Consider the following 19,205-nt stretch of genomic DNA (forward strand, 5'->3'; position numbering starts at 1 on the left):
CGTCTTTAGATCCAGAGCTATATTAACTTTTATCATCTTTTTATCTGCCTAAAGATGTGTTTGGTTTCAAGGGAAATTTAAAACTGAGAAACTGGTAAATATTATTGTAATGTGGTGATGGGCTGTGTCACTTTTCCTGTCCAGGGTGATTGGAATTTACATTTGTTATATTAATTTAAAATCTCTGTTTATTATTTCTGTAATGATGAAAGAGTGTAAGCCTGCTGGTAGAATCAATTACCTCACCCAATATGAGCACAATATGATATCAAGTGCCTTGACGTGCTAGGGCAGATGCACAGCCACAGAACTTTAAATGGTCTCCAAGAGTCTATTTAGAGTCTATCTAACAGTCTATTACATTTAATGTAGTCAGCAAATGGGATTTTTTTCAGAGTTCTTGCTTGACAAGTTAAGGTGTTCAAACTGAAGTTCATTGTATTCATGTAATATTTTTGCTTAGTGTATCAAGAAATAATAAAGACCTGCCAGAACAGGTTTTATTTTGAATAAATGTATTTAACAATACAATTGGTCCCAGGGGCAACTGTGCATGGATCAGACCTGATGAGAGTGCATTTTAAGGGGTAGCTGGAAATGTTGAGATTAAAGGGGCTTTATACTTCTTCTGCCTTTATGCAACCTTGTTTTGGATTTACCAGTTGTATACTAGTCTTGTCTCACCATGACAACCTTTGAAGGCGAAAGCAAATCTCTGACACATTTGCATGCTGCCAACAACTATTTTTCGCACTACAAGTCAGACAGCACACTACAGTGGAATGGGTGCTCATTGGAGGATAGATGCAACTCTTTTTATGTTGAGCAACTCTAAGGTGCCTTTAGAATCACAGGGTGCCTGAAATTGGTGAGGTGAGGAAGGATGGCTGATTTACCCATTCCAGTCCTTGCCAGAACGAAGCCAGTTTGTTCTGCCTCTGTAGGATTGCAGTCATTGTTGGCAAATGACAGTCATTTTCATAGCCAGGTTCAGCTTGTGCTCAAAGTGAACGTTTTGCCTACTGCGCCACCTGGGATCCTTTTAGATAGATTTTTAATACTTTTTTAGTACTTGTATTTGAAAGCTCACAGATGACAGAGCCATTGGCAGGAACAACCCACCTCTTCTGAATTGCACATATGTTGTGTTTTTGCCTTGTCTTCCTAAGTGCCAATATGACAAAATTGCCATGAAAGGTTTGAAAAATCAAACATCTTCCCACACATCAAATTCACGATGCAATTTGTGTCTGTACTACAGTATGCATATTTCAGAGCTCATACTGAAATGTCACAAAGTTTGAAATTCCACCCTATACTTTAGAATTTTACAGTGTACCTATCTGACTATCTGCTATTTTAAAGCTTTGGAGAGATTCATCAGTACTTTGGGTATATGGAAGCAGCATCCTTGACCAAAGGAAAAGGCATGACACAAACGCAACAATATACTAAAGACGAGTCTGAAAGGCCCTAACAATTATTCTGACAAAAAAGTTATTTGTATATTTTTATTTTAAAACAGTACATTTTTCTACAGTTCTTGTAAAAACTGTCAACACACTACATTAAACTCTTAAAAAGTCTGGAAGGGAAATATACTGATTTGGTCCTCTTTTCCCAGGAAAAAAAAAATCTACAGTAATTCATACACAAATGCAAAACCTGCTGTGATTCACATACAGCAAAGTCATCTGTACAAATAAATGGGTTGCAGAATGTGCTATGTAAAATTTCCAGTCATAAAAAATAGAGTACAAGTAAAAATTGTAAGAAATGTCTCTTGCACCTGGCTGCATGGAGTGTCTGAGCCAGCTTTATCCCACTTTGTGTATTAGTCGCATGTGTGCATTAGCCACTTCAACCACTTGACACGATGAAGTCAGGAAAACGCCGTGGACGTACAGTGGCGTATTACTTGTTCCCATCTTATTAACTGCCCTTGAAAGATGTCAGGAAAATGGACTTATACCCCAAGTGTTTCAATATGTGAGAGCAGCACTAGTGTGACAGGAATGGTTCCACACTTCAAACAGAAGGAAGTATGTTTGAAGTAAGGCAAAAAGGGAAGCAAGCAGCCATTTTCTCCCATCTTGTAGGATGTTTGCAACAAATATATTTTTTGAACAACCTCAAAGCACCATTTGTCCTCATACAGTGAGGCACACGATTTTACAAGTATCGACTGGAAATACTGTACACAAAATGTTTCCATACTGTGTGGGCTGCAACAGATAATGTGAAATGTTACTAAATATTGTCAGTATGTACCCTGAGGGAATTGTTTGTACGATGAAGTGTTTTCGGTTTGATCAATAAATTGATGGATTATACAACCTGCTGGTACTTTTTACTTTTAAAAATGTTCCAGTGTCTTCTTTGCCTTGGACATCAAGCAGATTAAAATGGATGAGGTCCAGGGATAAGACTGCCCAGAGCCAGGGAGGGTGATATGTATTCTTCTTTGAATAAATAAACTGGTAACAGGTTTGGTCAGTTGTTATGTCCTACATTGTCTGTTAACTAAATCAAGCTGCTTATTAGGACAGTGAGCGTATTGCTCATTTAAAACTTTGCTCCCACTCTGTGATGCTTATGGGGGTCACAGAGTTACTGTTTGTTTTTTGCATAGTTATATAGTTAAATATATAGGAGGCAACAACAAAAGCTCCAGCAGTCAGCCATGCCATACTCAGAGGGGTACCTCACCAGGGACATGGAGGGTGCCTAGTGGACTGCATCAGGGTGAACACTAGAGGGTGCTCTTCCTCCAGACAACTGTGTACTGCAGTTTCAACTGCAAGACAGCTGAAAGGGTTATTTGCTGAAAGAATTCTCCTTCAGTGTAGGCTCCAGTGCACCTCCTCTAATTCTAATTTCAGCACAGACTGTGGAGAACACTTCACAGTATGTCTGCAAAGGGCAATGCTAATCTAAGTATGTCTAACAGCAATGTGATTTTGCATACAGCTATTGCTGAAACAGTGCCAGTAACTGTGGGTCAGGAATGGCACAACTGCTACTGAAAGTAGTCAGACAGGAAGCGTTCTAAGCTTTCTGCCAATTAGTGCTGGTAATAACTTGGTTTAGTAGTTTGTATGAAGTTTGTTGTTTGTTTTGTTTGTATACTGTAACAAACATCTTTTTGAAAAATCAATGATCATATAAAAAGCATATTTCAGTTGCTTTGGGGAAAGTTCAAGTACAAAGAATTTCACATGCTACATGTCTGTGAAAAGGTCATTCCATATAGGGTGTACACCCCCTCCATGGCAACTAAACACTGTGGAACGCCTGATACGCTCATTGTGCTCAAAATAAAATAACAGCAAAGAACAGGGGATATCCAGAGCTTTGCAATGACACTAGATTTTTCAAACTGAATGGTCCTTTGTGTGACTTGCACTCCGCTTGTTTTGGAAAGGACATTTACTTTGGAATGCCCTGAAAGTACGTGTGAAATCATTTTAAGGCCCCTTTTTAATGACAGCGTCTGAGGTATATGACATTTTTATAGAACGTTTTAAATAAACCTAAAGAACAAATGTACACTTATGGCATTGAACAGTCTGTTAAAAAGGAATACCAAGAAAGGTTTTCTCCTTCTGGTATCCAGTTTTTTGTGGTGGCCACACAGTGGGTTTGATCCAAGGGTGAAATCCTGATTCTCTGTGTTTGTAAACCTGATTAGAGGGAAAGCTTTGTGGTGCTGGTGACGTGGAGGCCTTCTCCAATTGCTGTGTGAAGGCTGGCAGGTTGAAACGGTCACTTCTCTCTGTCCAGAAGAACCTGATGGCTCGTTGCTGTGTGTGACCCCGGTTCTGGCAACCCATAAATTTCCATCTTTGGCCACCCCAATTCCTCTCTCTTGCGAGATACAGAACAATGGGGACCTGGGCAGAAAGAGGGAGAACAAATGTGTGGCGATGAGCACTCAATGGGGTAATTGTTCAGCCTGAATCACAACATGCGGCGAATCAGAGGATGGTTATTTATAGCCCCGATTAAAAAGAGCCACTAATGAGGCTGCCCCTATGCATAAAAACACTGATCAAGACAGGCCCCCAACCAATACTGGAATCTGTGTCACAATTTATGCTCTCTGTGTGTTTCCATGGTAACGAATGATATCCGGGAAAAAAGAGAGAAAAAAAGAAAAAAAGTGCTCTGTAAAAGAAGCACTGACTGTTAGCCATGATAAGTGTAAAATCTGGTGTTTTTAAAAATCATTACAACAGGAATCATTAAATGATAGCAGAGTAGATAGCACCCCATTGATTACATTGGGTGATCCAAGCAGAAACCCCTAACTAACCTTTAGGAAGGTCACAGTATTGTGTGTCTCAGATTTTAATAGGTACTGAGGTCAGAATTCATACAAGCAGTTCCAAAAGAATGGTTTTGTTCTTTTTCAAGTAGGCTGAGAGATGTCTTATTCAATACCAAAAGTAAAAACTGGCAGTGAAGGAATTAGCTGCTCCACTGACTGTGGCATTTCTAGGATGTTTGAATTACTAAATAAATTTCAATAAAGAAAGGGAGCACTTGGTAAAATTTTTAATTTTTCTCTGTCCTCCTTATTTTTTTTTTGCAAATGTTTATTTTCCACATGCAGGTCCCAATAATACAATGTGGTGGTGGTACAGTATCAGGATAAAAAAGTGTTGTGTGTTGCATGTTCTCCCAGGTGCCCTACTTCTGCTTTATGACTATGATTAAATATTGAAGTCCTCATGCCTTCCGTGGCTCCATGCCTTCATGATGCTGTCTGGAACCTCAAGCACAGGTCGCAGCAGGACCAAGCAGGGGCCAGAGGATGCCACGCCCTGCTCGTTACAGCTGCAGAGAAGCTGTGTTTCTGGTGCACTTTAAGAAACGGCATTTACATGGAAACAGCGTCCTCTATTTCCAAGAAACGAAACGAAACAGGAGGTATATGATGAGTGACAGGAAGAACGGGACCTACTTGTTCCCGTCACTTATGGCATAACTTTCAGCAGACTCACACCCCAAATATGCCCTGCAACGCACCTTTATAATGAAGGGTCACGTCCGGTCCCACAAGTCAAGCGCTCTTGTTGGGCCGCTGGACGCCAAAGGCCGTGATGAAGACGTTAACGACCACGATGATGAAGACCAGCCCCGTGGCGATGTTCTCCAGCACGTTCAGCTTGAAGTGTTTGCTCTCATCGTTCAAATTCCACTTCACTGCAGATAGACACAGGCAGAATTTCTGTGGTAGACAGGGTATGGTATGAGTTTCTACAATGCTACAGTCCCCAGAGCAGGGCCCTGACTTGGGGTGTCGTATATCCAACACACGTCCACGAAGAGGGTGAAAGGCCCAGTAGTATGTAGGCCATTCATGACATTCACATGCATGACTAATTCATAGCTGTGTGGTGGATGTTTTTTTTAAAAGGGGGGGGGGGGGGGTCTTTCACCATCTGAGCGTGTGAAGTCAGTCTTCGTGTAAATTTTTGTCATTCTCCAGTAGGAGCTAGAAAAACATTAATGGAAGGCTAAAGTTACAAAATGGCTGCCTTGTACATTATCACACTTTAAATGAGTCACTGCTCATATCAGTTAGAAACGCTGGTGGTTACTTTATTCATGAAGGGTAATAGATCTCCTTGCAATAACAATGCACTCACTTCCTTTCTGCTTTCCTGTTATGATGCTCTGTTTAAAATTCCAGACCTTGTGAAAGGCAAATCCTTTAAAATGTACTCTTACAACTGGCCCTTTTCTGAAATCAAGCTGTAATACATATGAAAAAATTGCTTGAGTTTTCTCTACCCAGCCCCAGGTAGTCATTGCCCCTCATAATTAGGTTGTGTCTCTTTTTGCTTAATATTGGCTTTTCTAGAAATGTAGTTTAACTTTCAAATCAAATGAACCTTGACCTGGTCATTGGCCTAGTTACTGTGGTTACAGACACGCTCCAATTGCTAAGGGAATGTCTGTCAAGCAATTACCAAGAAAGCAGGACAATATATCTTCCTTGCGCTTTTGTGGTTCACTTCATTTCAGTTCATCTCGGGTTCAAGTGAAAGGAGGACGTATCAGGAGAGCATTTGTAGTTTAGGAGGACAGGACACTGGGTGAAAGGACATGACGCCCCTGCCCCATGTGTGGTTAATACACAGTGCGGTGTAGCAGGTACGTCTGTCCTGTTCCTCACCAATAAAGATGAGCAGGATGCCCACGATGACCTGCAGGATGATGCTGATGCTGATGAGCGCGATGAGGGGGGAGTAGAAGGTGAAGTCAGGCCCCTGCTCCAGCACGGCCTTCAGCTGGGAGGCGTTGGCCATCAGCAGGGCCACGTCCAGCATGCTCTCCGCTGCGCTCTTCTTGTTGGCGTAGTGGTTCATGTTGAGCGGGCCGGGATTGCGCCGCCAGCGCCCCGCCAGAGGGGTCTGAACACAGAGAGAGGCGTTAACACAAGCTCAGAGTGAAGAGCCAGGACACAGACACCTGCATTAACACCAGCACAGAGTGAAGAGCCTGAACAAAAGGCATACGCATTAACACCAGCACAGCTAGAGGGCTCTCAATGCAAAAACATATATAAGCGCCATTAACGCCAGCACAAAAGGCCTGAACACTGATCCCAGCCAAAGACTATCCTCAAAGTGATCAGTACACTGGACTGGACCTAGAGCCCTCTCTATTACACACTGACCCCATTCCATTAACACCAGCACAAAGTGCCTGAACATATAGTAAGGATAGTAAGTATTTTCTGTGAATATATCTTAAGCTGCTTAACATGCATTTTTCATAGCATTACTTAATTTTTCTGTTTTCAAAGTAAAATGTTCAAATGTCAGTTGTTATGTGCAGTTTATGCATGATCACTTTTTATTTACTTATTTATTTGGCAGCTGTTGGTTAAAAGCAGGAAGTGGATATTGGGATGAGTTTATCCTTGGTTAAGGAGCAGCAGCCCCCGTGTCCCCTCTGATGGCTTCATGCAGCCCTGCTGTATTTTTACTGTTTGCCAGCTCTACCTGTAACAACAGTCTGCTGCTGGGGATTATGTTCTTTGCAATTACTTAAAGTCTGCATGGAGATTAGACACCAGACAACCGTTGTCTTGGGTCAGTGTTCCAGTTATTCCCCAAGTAGCTTACAGTTTTCAGTTTTTTTTTTATTGTATTTTTTCTCAGCACTTTGTGACAATGTAGATGGATAAATGTGCTGTAACAAATAGATCTGAATGATAAATTAAGCAAAAGACACATTTTATGTGTCACTTAAATCAATTGTCCAGCACAGTTTCTCATGGAATACTGATTTTGAGATTTTAATTTGGATTTTTGTGACAAAACATGCTTGAGGTTAGAAAAACTATAATTGTGTCATTTGATCAAGTTCAAATTTTGTATGATATGCGTTTCTGTGAAATACCACACCTTACTACAGTCAGTCAGTCCAGAGCCCCATCTCATTCAGAAAACTGATCCCAGCCCAAGACTATCCTCAAAGTGACCAGTATACCGGACTGGACCTAGAGCCCTCTCTATTACACACTGATTCCATGCCCATTTAGCACTCACCTCTTTAACACACAAATCAATGACTCATATACCATCACTTCATGGAGGAGCATATTACTTACTGAACTAGAGGATAACTACATTCATATATATCAATGTTAATCAAGTGAGTATATTGTGTAGTTAAAATTAGCGGTGTCAAAATGATTTAGTATCCTTCTAAAGCATGCATGGAGGGATAAAGAACATGGTAAGGGCAGGATGAGTACTGCAAGTGGCTATATTATTAGAGTAAGAGCACCTGCAGTGCACCGCTGTTTTCTATTTGACTTTTACTGCAAATATTATTACAAATACTTTGTTTTATGACAATTTACATTTTACACATAGTCAATTTATTCAGTTGCAAATATACTGAAACTAATCAGGTTCAGTTCCTTGTTCTAAGGGCACAACAAAGGATTTCCTCTTGTGATTTGAATTGGCAACAGTCTGGTTACAAGTCACACTGATGCATGGTGGGTAGGACAAAGTATGCAATTTTATCAAATTTGGCCACAGTAAATCTGAGGAAAAATTATACTTACTGCAGTAGACCAACAAATACTGTTCTTGTGTTTACTTAGGATGATAGGTAATCTGTTAACCCTATGAAAAATAAGTGGCACCCACTGCTTAGTTTAGGGCTATAAGACTGAAAAATCTCCTATAGCTCTGAGGATAGTATTCAGGTGTTTATATTTTAAAAATATACATTTATTTTTTAGTTATTGCGGTCTGCTCATAATTCTGCTTATGAATCTGTGATAACATGGTCACAGAAGGGCTGAGAGTGTTTAGAAAATACCAGAAAGGCATTACACACTGTCAACTTCATAAAATTATCAAATGTAACATAACAGTTTGGTCTAGTAGTGACACTATTAACCTACCCTGTTGAGTAAGCAATACAGTGAGTTAAAGTTGTGAAGACAGAACTACGTACAAAACTATGTACAAAAAGAAGCATTCTGTGGATACCAGTGGGTGTGGGTGCAAGTTGTTCCACTGAGTAAGGCCCTTACCTCATCATATTCCCCATATCCTGTGGTGCCTTGTGTCTGCACACCCTGACTTGGCCCACACAGTAAGCATATCGAGTAATACAGGCTGAGCAATAGATTCTGCTTAACCCTGATTGGTTGAATTGAGAATGAAACTGATTGGCTGAGTAGGGTGTCAACTGCCCTGTGCCAACCAGGACCACCCCCATGGAGGGGCCCTCTTTCCTGTGACATTGCCTCCACCCAGCTGTACAGTATGAGTGCTGCTATTTCAAGAGCTGGACATCACAGCCAGCGGTAAATTGCAGTAAAGCATTTTCAAAAACTCACTGTTACAGAAAAAAAAACAAATACTCTTATCAAATAGGTCTGACTCTGGGCAGCTTTGGCTTTAAAAAGCCTGAGCCATGAAAAGTCAGCCCTCTAATTTTAGAGTGAATGCAGTCCTGCATAATTAAATCTTCAGGGGAATGGCAAGATTTGCACAGTTCACCTTTTCCACTAAAAAAAGAATAAAGAATTCTAAAAAGTAAGACAGAAATGCAAAATTATTTGTGCTTAACATGAGCGTTAATTTGATAGGCACAATGATCGCACAACAACACATTGTATCATACCACCACACCACAGTAATATCATACCTACATTATTAAAAATATCTAATGTCAAGCTTAATACTGTATATGCCAATATATTCGGGCAAAATACTGCAAGTATTTTGATGAGGGGAAAGTATGCCTCTTTGGAAGAAGTTGCTCCTTCATCCAAACATTACGCAGGTTTCTATGTCAGGGAAGGGTGGTGTGTTCATTTAGAGTGCCACTCTAACAAGGGAGCCCTTGTCCGCATCTCTGCATCTCGCCTCTGCACACAAACCACAGCCCTTTGCAAACCCTGAAAACATGCAGCCTTCCAAAAGACCTCTCATTCCAACAGAATGGACAGCTGCCTGCTTCCTTCCCTGCCCAGTTATCTCTGTGCACAGCCAAAGACTGCCCGTAGCTCCTCCCACCAAGAACACCACAGACAAACGAAACTAGAGAGGGCTGGAACTCTTTGTACTTTCCAAACCACTGATGGGGCTTGGTCTTCTGCTTTTCTACTTGAGTGGACTTCGTTCAAGCAAACGTATTTCTGCAAAATGTCAATTACTATTCTGTGACGGCTAAGAAAGTCACCCTAATTCATTGTCCCTGGCACTTCACTCTTTCCTGTTCTGTGATGGGTCCTTTTAAATGTTGCATTATTGTCATTAATTACTGCATACTTCTGCCAGTGTGGGTGCAGGGAGACCATTTCCAGAATGAATAAGGTGTGGAGAAGATAAAAACAATGTTATACAAACCCTAAGATTATACTTTATAGCCATACTGAGTAAAGGAAATCCTTTTTGGAGGGACTTTCAAGCACATTTTAACCACATCCTAGTTTTAAGTTTGAGCGGTTTTTTCTCTGTCTTTCAGGAAGTGTCAGGTGATTTCCGCTGGTGTTTGTGTCATCACACATTATGTGCTGAGACAAGCCCTAACATTTATGAACAGTGAACAGTGGGACTCAGAAATGGAGCAGAGAAGATAACCATTTGTGTATTATCGATTGACATTTAGAATATAAACATTTTCAGACAAAATCATGCAGTACTTATATTGTCCATTAAAAGACAAGCAAGTATTTATCAATAGACCTGAATTTACATGATAATTAAAAAAATTTTGTTCTTGTACAAAAAGTGAAATTGAAATTTTTCAAGGAGTGCTGGCCTTAAGGGGAGGAAAACATTAAAATTGCATCTCCCACTTCGGGGTAGGCTACCAATCAGGCACAAAATATTCTTTTTTGCTCTGGGGCCCAACAGTTTAATTCATTGTCCTAACTGGTTGATTTTTTTGTGGCCATGTGATTTTTTGAGGGCTCAGGGGAACCCCCCATGACCACCACTTCCACGTCACTCAAATTGGGCAAGATCACAGGGCAGGCCACGACTGATTTATGGTCTATGTTCTAGTCACAATTGTAGCCCTGATTTAGTGATTTTAATAGCTGGTGTGAATTTGACCACAACTGTGGTTGAAATTTGGCACATGTGCATGGAAAATGTACCTCAGCTTAACACCATCATGCAGCATGCCTGCTAACTACAGGTGCAGAAAATCGCTCTTGGAAGTGCGTACAAGATGCGAAAGGATTTCAAGCAGGCTTCAAGATTTTTCGGTGTTTCCTGCTCAGTGTTTGGTTTCACTGCCAATGAAGGATAACCATTACATAACGTATACCAAATATATCATGGAAGTGGAAGATGAGTAATTTATGAGGAGGAGGTTTGGCAAATGTACCAGGTTTTATTTAGGTGGTGACACACACTATGGTTCCCAGATTTCAAAATTTGTGCAGACCAGCCAAGACTCCATCAACTCTGTAGGATCCCATTCTTCATGAGTTTACTCACAGGCCAGTCATTTTTGATGTTAAATGGCAATATGTGTAGTAGACTTTAAGAGCCATTTCCGCGAAGAGCAGTTGCCCCATGCCAGCTCTTTGGGCGGCACTACACTCATACTGGTGAGTGCGGTATTGAAAATGAATGCCCATGACCTAGGACCCAGTCATTCACTGGACTATATTTTCATTCATACATTTCAGAAGGAAATCCAAATGCTAAGTGAAAAACAAACAAGCAAACCTCTAACACCACAGCTTGGGAAGTAATTCCTCGTGCCCAGTTTCAGTGGCACATCTCACCATAATGACCTCTACTTGACCATTGAGCTGCTGGGTAAATGCTTCCCATCACTACACCAGAAGAGTTATGGAACAAATTTAATACCCCTGTAACCAGAATGCAACAGGGCAGGTTATGGCACAATCAGCAGTGGACAGCCATTGTCTTGGCGCAATACCTACACTGACCTCGCAAATACCCTTGGGAAGCATAAAAAGTAATGGTGTTGCCAGATAAATAGTTACTGTTGCTATGGTCATTGTCCTTTCTCTATACATTGTAAGCAGCAAATTCCTTCTTCTTCTGTTGCCAATCACAACCTCGGTTGCACGGTCTTGTTCAGCTCTCATTCAATAGAAAAAATTACCTCTCAGGTTGCATGCCAGATTTGTACATAATCAGCGTAATTAGTATGAACATTTTTGTTGTGGTCTCTCCAAAACAGGGAAAACAAAAACACATGTATGCATATGTCTTCCTCCAGCATATGCTCACATGTGCTGAGCAACCTTGCTAATTTGCTAACAAACAAATGCAATGTAGGGGGCTGTAAGTGATACCAGAAACATTTAACGTTGAAGATGTTCCTGGATCAGCACCAGTTGAACATTAACAGGTGAGACTCCATCCATTGAAAATGCAAACCACCACAGCAGGTAGCATTAGTACAACACATGCAGATGGGTTTGAGAAAACCACACAGATAGCTTGACACAGCCCATTCCAATGCACCAATCATAAAATGTAATGCCAAAGTTTCTGTTGTAAGTATAAAACTGATATTAACAACAATGGTTGCAATATTTTCCAACCAAGCATTCAGGAAAAGATAAAACACGTCTGCTCGCATGCAATTATAATAGAGTGCAATGGCGGACTGAAAGGAAAAGAGCATCTGAGGGCTTTGTCTATCTGCTCTAACCTCCTGGTTACTTCTGTGCGGGAGAAAACAAGGACATGAGCCAAGAGATGCTCAGCCGTCTGGTCGGCCATTACCCCAAATGACACTGGTTTATTCTTTTGTGCCAGCTTGTACAAAACTCAGGGTATTTCAGGGCCCCAGTCAGGCTGGGGGACATCGTCACTTTTTCCAGACCGCCTCCCATTCTGGTACTCGGGTTCAGACAGAGACTGTCTGCCCTTGTGAGCCACTCTTTACTGTGCATTGTTAGTGTCAGTCAGCCTAGAGAGCTGTTCTTCAACACGTGGAGGGCAATGCCTGGTCTTATGGGCCAGAAGAGCCTTGCTGCCACCTCTGTAAGGTTTAAACAGGACCCTTTCCCCTGTACCCTCCACTGATATCTCAGGATGTGGATAAAATTCCCCTTCAGCAATCCAAAGCCAAGATGCCAGAAAGAGCAAACTGGCAATGGTACAGTAATTCTTTCAATTTTCAAAAATGTATTCATACTTAACAGATATTTCCAGGAAGTGAGACCGCAAATGCAGATTTAGCTGTGGCCAGACTCTCCCTGTATGTGTGTGTGTGTGAGGGGGGGGGGGCGGGGGGAGAGAGGGGGGGAGGAGGAGAGCTGTGCCAACAACCTCAGTAGTAGCACTGCTTCATTCCCCATCGATCACACTCTGGGACAAAATAGATTCATTCTGGCCGCTAACCTCAAACACTGGCAAATTTCCAGTGAGAACATTTACAAAATTGTTGTAAATCTGATTTCTTTCATTTGACACCAGGATTTACCTTTCAATGTACAAGGCAAAAAATAAAACAATCCATTCAATAAGTGTACTGGTGTGACCCCGATATGGAACTGGATATCTGGAGCTAGATTTCAGTCAGGAAAAGGTGTGGATAGGAAGAGACATAACCCTTTGCAGCTCTCCAAAAAGACAAGAAGCAGTCTTCAGGACTTATGAATGTCCTTCAGTCATTACTGACTTCTCATGGAGAGAGACATACAGTTCAGTATTATGTGTACACTATTCCAATAGCTTCTTTGTTGAAAGTCCAATTTTTTATTCTATCTGCAAAACTGTACCAATGGATGAATGGAAGTCATTCCGAATAAGAGCATCTGCTAAATGCATGTAATGTAATGAATGTGGGTTCCCAAATGTTTGTTTATTACAATACTGAGTGCAATAATGTTGAATTTACTATCATGGATTTATTTACTCTGTAATATTTCAGGTTGTACGTAATAGCTAGGTAACCAGCTAAAGGTGAATGTGAAGCTTTCCAAATGTACTGCTTGGTAACCTGGTGTTTTATCTACTCTTGAAGTTGCTCAAAACGATTTGATTTTCTAACAACTAGAGATGAATTTTTGAATATGAGATTCAGGAAGGCTTTCGTGCTACTTTCCACCTGAGTTTTCTACTTGTAACTCACTGAAGACCTTTGATTTATGATAGCAATCTGCATCAAGCGCATTTCCACAGGTCAGCCTGACAGCTCTGTGGTGTAATTGTGTGATTCACAGACATGGGAGCATCAGAGTCTTGCGTTTTATTGGAATAAGTGGACAGGGAAGTACGCAGTCCTGCTGCAACACTTGTGCAATTATCCACCAAATTTACAAGTTATCTAAAAGTAGCCATCTAAAATACAGAACAATATCAATAATAAAAGCTGGTAGTCAAGGCAGGCAGCCTCTAATTCTTACTCAATTGTCAAAATAAATTGTCAAGCTGACATTAATGCTGAACTTTGATCACACTCTCAAGGGATTTACAGAATTGCAATAACAAGCTGACACAATAAAAATTATTTCCCTTTTCTTGTACAAAACGGCTGGTCTTCATGTGTTTTCTACATGAATTCCTAATAAATTTGCTTACACTTCTCCTTATTTCAGACACAGAGCAACTACAGTTCTAACTACACCAAGAAGTCACATTTTCTGAATAAACCACCCCAGGCTGTACCCATCAAGCAATCATCAGTTAGGCTTCTATTCGTCTAAAGGCCTGGTCAGAGATTGTGTGTGTGTGTGTGTGTGTGTGTGTGTGTGTGTGTATGCCACATGCCAACAGCATGATATCAATGTATCAATGAACACATATTCAAATGTCAATCACTCATAACTGGAGAATTGTTAGTAAAATTCATATTCACTAAATCAAAGATGTAGTCAAGCATTAGTGACTGAAAATTAATTTCCTATTTCTGTTGCAGCAGAGCATTTCCTGAGTGGCCTGGTCCTGCATGGCTGTCAGTCATGTCCAGACTGTTACTATGGTGCTTTGCTTAGACAGCTAGCATAAGTGGCTGTCATTAATGGCTCCAGGGTGGGAAAATGAACGATGTGGGTTTAAAGGTCCTGTGCTGTCATGGTCGAGGAACTTTGGGAATGGTGGTATTCCCCTGGTACCCAACACCAAGATCTAAGTGGGCTAATGACAAAAGTGTCTTCATGCAAGCCTCACGGGTTTCATTTCAAACACAGCAGGAGGTCTAATTAAGGTATAGTAACTGATCCATACGTCTGCCATAGTACTGAAATAAACCAAATACTTTATTTGTCCTTATGCTTCATTTTCTTGTATTTTGATGAAGGGAATTCATGAAATGGTTCATTGTTTGTTGTTGGTTTGGCCATTTCACGGCCATTTTCTCACTGATCTGATCAGACAATGTTGCAAATTCACCGCTCCACAAGAATTTAGAATGTCTGCTGTCTGTAATTAACATTAACATTAAAACATAAGTGACATTATAATTTTCCCTTATTTCCAGATGCTTTATTACAACTCTGAATGTCTACACAGCTGATCTCAGAGTACTACTAAAATGGCTTGAGGTGAAGTACAAAGGAGGAACAAAGCAACTCTTGCACTATGCTATGGCTTCCTTTTTACAAACTGTAGTTATGAAATAAAAGATAACATTCTAATGGAAGCATATCAACTATTTTGCAGATGAGCAAGTATAATCTCTCTTACCGTGAAGGAAGTAGAATGTATAAGAGATGGATTGTTTGGGCTAAAAAAAATTATCCCCACAAGTGTAGCGGCTCACAGGCTATGGCACTTTATTGTGTACAAAAGAACAGACACAGAATCCATTTATAATTTACCCCGAGTGTCAGGTGTACCTACACTGAAGCTGATCTGGTAGGCGCAGACACCTGAGACTGACTGGAACAGAGGTATGACTGGGGTAGGGTCTCAGAACTTTTCAAGACAGTCCAAATTAAAGTCTGATAAAGAAGTGACATCATCATCTGGCTAAACAATTTAAGTGAAAGCTGTGCCTTTATATGGAAGCATAACCTTCAACCATCTTAAAAAATAGCTGGAGATATGGACTACTTTAAAATTAGTTCAGGATTCCACCACATTGACATCTGCTGCATCAACCAAACACCTATCCTCTGGTTCTGCTCATTCTGGTAACATCATTCTGTCTTCACTATAATAGACAATGCATAAAACACGTCTGTGTTTTCTGTGTTGAACAAGACAAAAACCTACACAGAAGTCACTTTTTAGATCAGCCTGAATGCCAGTGCAAATGTGCCTGTTAAGCTTAGTATTACAGGACCAAAAGACGGGGTGTGTGTGTGGGGGGGTTCCTTCCATCTGTGATTCGTGGAATTGTTAATGAGGTGGAGTGGTTGCTCATGCTGTTATACCAGGATGGGCATGTGCACCTTCTCAAACAGCTGTGTGAGTGTGATATCCCATTAACTCTTAATGCAAAAGCAGATGATGCAAGCTGACAGCCACAAGCACCAAGGGCTCCTGCAGTTGGGCTCCTACAAATGCAGTGGAATACATATGTATGGCCAAATATGCCAGGCACCTTCCATTGTGCTGCTTCAGATGTTTTCAGACCTATACAGGGGAGACTTTTAGGTAGAATGGCTATCTGGCTGGGTTAAAAGGCAAACAAACAAATTGTCTATATCTTTTCAGATCTTTCACCCTGAGGGAAACCAATAAAGAAAGGAAAGAGGAAACAGACTCTTCCCTCTCTCCACCGAGCAAGACCTAGCTGCACATCTGGGTGAAAACCACTTGCTCAGGGACCTGATGGCTTCATATATACTCCACTAATATGTGTGTTCACTGTGGCTAGAATCTCTTCAGTCTCACTGTGTTTGAAGTCTGTCTCGGTGGTGGGCGATTCAGGGTTTCTAATTTAGACTGGCAGACTGAGAGTAACCATGTTTTTTAATCCTGTATTTCTGCCTCCCACACTCACCTTCCATGGGATTCTAGATATTTATTTTTCAAAGGCTGGTGCCAATGCTGTTTTTTCTATTTCTCTCTCTCCTTGCACATGGATTTCTGAGTGCAGAATGGAAGGACTGTTATATTAACACAATGTCCCTGACCTGGGAGTGGATGACCAGGTCAAACTTCCCCCCTTCACATACTTCAGTGGTTTCACTCTGCAGTGAAAAGGCAGATGACCAGTAAAACCCATTAAAACTAAAAAGACCTTAGGTTCTCTTTTATTAAGCTAAAACCTCACACTTTCTTTAACCACTTCCCCACTGGACTGCCCAGCAGGGTTATCATTCACTTCCACATAATAAAATGCAACATACTGCACCTGTTCAACTTTTTTACAATACCAGATGAAAGCATACACTTCACAAGAATGAGGTTTACACAAAAAAGGGTTTCATTTTGGCTGAGTGTACAAAGAGGTATGACATCTTAACAATATCCCACAAAGTTGATTTTCATAAAAGAGTATCAATAACAGATTAAAATACCTTTCAAACCACATTTACTTTAACAAAATATTTATCCATAATTTAAATTATTCTCATGCCACATGCCATGTGAATTACAGTTACAGTAATCCAGTGAAGTACACTACTGAGGGATACAACACCAGTGTCACTTCCATAAATTAGGTCATATACTTATAACATGTTTGCACAGATATTTGCCTTGCACACTTGTTACACCATGGTAAAGTAATAACAATACAAGGAGTCATACATTCTAAAAACATACATACCATGGTGCAAAAGAAAGACAGCACAGGCATTTATACAGGATGAAGCTATGACTGTACCTGAATAAATACCTCCTCCTTTAGAAATGTTTCCAATCCTTAAGCAGTCAAACAACACAATATGTTCAGTTCTCCTGTGTTGTTCACAAACCTTCTTATTTCATGTTATTACTTTTTCTTTGTATTAATAAATGCATACAAGTGGCAAGGGATGTTCTAAAAAGTTCTCAGATGAAAACATGCACACGCTGCATTGAAACCCTCCACGATCCAAAGCAAGAGTCCTTATTCTAACTACTTCTGCACATTGCTGTTAATGATAGAGAATAATCCAAATAATCCAAAACTACTTTACTGTTCTCGACCTGGCTTCATTTCCAGTCCATATGTAATTCAGGTGATGAAACTATATTCACCGATTACCCATGACTGACTATTTCGGACTAATACAGTAATCTCATAATAAGATCATCTTTTTGTGCCGTCATAAATGACTAGTGTTGAATGTGGCCTGTCCCTAATCTAAAAAGCATTGGGATTAGGGAATTGGCCAAGAAATATGTGAAGCCCCTATTGTTCAAAACTAGACCTTTTCTACGTGTATTCTGTTTGCAAAAAAAAGGCTAAACTGGTATAAAGACAATGTTTATTTGCTAAAGGCTGTTGAAGTCTTATTTAACCAAAAATTACACACAAAGATATGTTTCGTGATAAGCAACATCAATTGATGTGGCAAAAAATGAGCATGAGCATACGAGAGTAGGTGAGAGGCGAACTATTTCTAGCTCGTTAAAATCAAATATCGACCTGCCAATAGGCATTAACTATGCGCTCTTATGTAAGAAAATATTTGCTTCGTTTAAAATAATTCGCTTTTAGCCCAGATGCATTCTTACACTCCAGAAAGCAGGCAATCCATGCATCCCCGATTTCTAGGAAGGAATATGCGCTTTCTTTACACCATCACTACCACCCGCAAATCTTCCAGACACGATATAGAACCATAAACACATGCAGGTGTACAGGAGGGCAAACTAGCTACAGCTGTATAGTACAATAAATTATATTTCTGGAAGACAGATGCTTGTTGTAACTAGTTTACGGTACTGCTGCTATAGCCTATAGCCTGAACAGCTCGCGGGGCAATTTTATAGTTTGCTGAACAGCGTAGCTCAGAAAAAAAGTATCATTCGAAAAAATTGCTGACTAAACGGGGGAAATGTACGGGAAAATAAATATGCCGTTATGCGCAATAAAACCACAACAATTTGTTTCGCTAACGTCATAAGTAGCTAGTTAGCTAGCCAGCCATGAGCGCATGTTTACGCGCGTTTGCCGGCCAGCCATGACAATTTGTCATTCCATTCTGGCTTCTTTGTATCAAGCTAACGGTTTCGTTATCTTACCTCTCCACCGCTGTTTCTATCAGCATCTCCGTTCATTTCCACGCTTTCTGCGGCCATCTCCAACGATCAGCAAAGGAAGTTGCACGACGTTGAAACCCCTTTATTGAAATTAATTGAAATGGTCAGTATGGCTTTCACGAGTGATCTTAAGGTTGTGCGCTGAAGAATGAGTTTACTCCCCCCAACTGGGGGCGTATAGAACGGCTACTCCGGGATGTCCGGAAAAGATCATGGGGTGGCGTGACTTAAGTATGACACCTACGTTGACATACACATTTTACAAGATGTAGAGTCACAAATGAGATTACAACCGTGAAATGTACATAGAACCCCCTATAATAGGCTACACGTTGCATGGCTTTAATTGAGGGAGAAGAATGTTTACAAATATAAACTTTTGATTAGATAAATCATATTAGGAAATAACTGTATGTATTTCATGTCATATTATTTGAGTATTTACTATCATGTTTATGAATGGCTGTCTTCGTAATGTCAATTTAAAAATAACGTTTTGCATTTTAATATCTGTTAAGGATTTGTAGTGCCCACTATTGTACACTGGAGGTACTGCAGTCTGCAGTTTCTTGTAATTCT

The 19,205-nt window shown here is 40.5% G+C and overlaps 1 protein-coding gene across 1 annotated transcript; it reads right to left on the reverse strand.

The window, feature by feature from the left end:
• Positions 1-1,797: 1,797 nt before the first annotated feature.
• On the reverse strand, positions 1,798-18,773 carry ninj1 (ninjurin 1). The gene is made up of 4 exons (XM_036533442.1): positions 18,609-18,773; positions 6,185-6,422; positions 5,032-5,208; positions 1,798-3,893 (listed from the first exon to the last, which is right to left on the reverse strand). Exons 1-3 carry the CDS (start codon positions 18,663-18,665, stop codon positions 5,066-5,068), a joined length of 438 nt encoding a protein of 145 aa, XP_036389335.1. The 5' UTR covers positions 18,666-18,773; the 3' UTR covers positions 1,798-3,893; positions 5,032-5,065.
• Between the last annotated feature and the right edge of the window lie 432 nt (positions 18,774-19,205).

This window comes from Megalops cyprinoides, chromosome 7, assembly GCF_013368585.1.
Source record: "Megalops cyprinoides isolate fMegCyp1 chromosome 7, fMegCyp1.pri, whole genome shotgun sequence".
Lineage (NCBI taxonomy): Eukaryota > Metazoa > Chordata > Actinopteri > Elopiformes > Megalopidae > Megalops > Megalops cyprinoides.

Excerpts from the sequence above, each read along its gene's own strand:
- ninj1 (XM_036533442.1), bottom strand. The coding sequence starts at position 18,665 with ATGGCCGCAGAAAGCGTGGAAATGAACGGAGATGCTGATAGAAACAGC. Across the intron at positions 6,423-18,608 it reads ATAGAAACAGCGGTGGAGAG|ACCCCTCTGGCGGGGCGCTG; the intron begins GTAAGATAACGA and ends CTCTGTGTTCAG. Across the intron at positions 5,209-6,184 it reads CATCCTGCTCATCTTTATTG|TGAAGTGGAATTTGAACGAT; the intron begins GTGAGGAACAGG and ends GTCTATCTGCAG.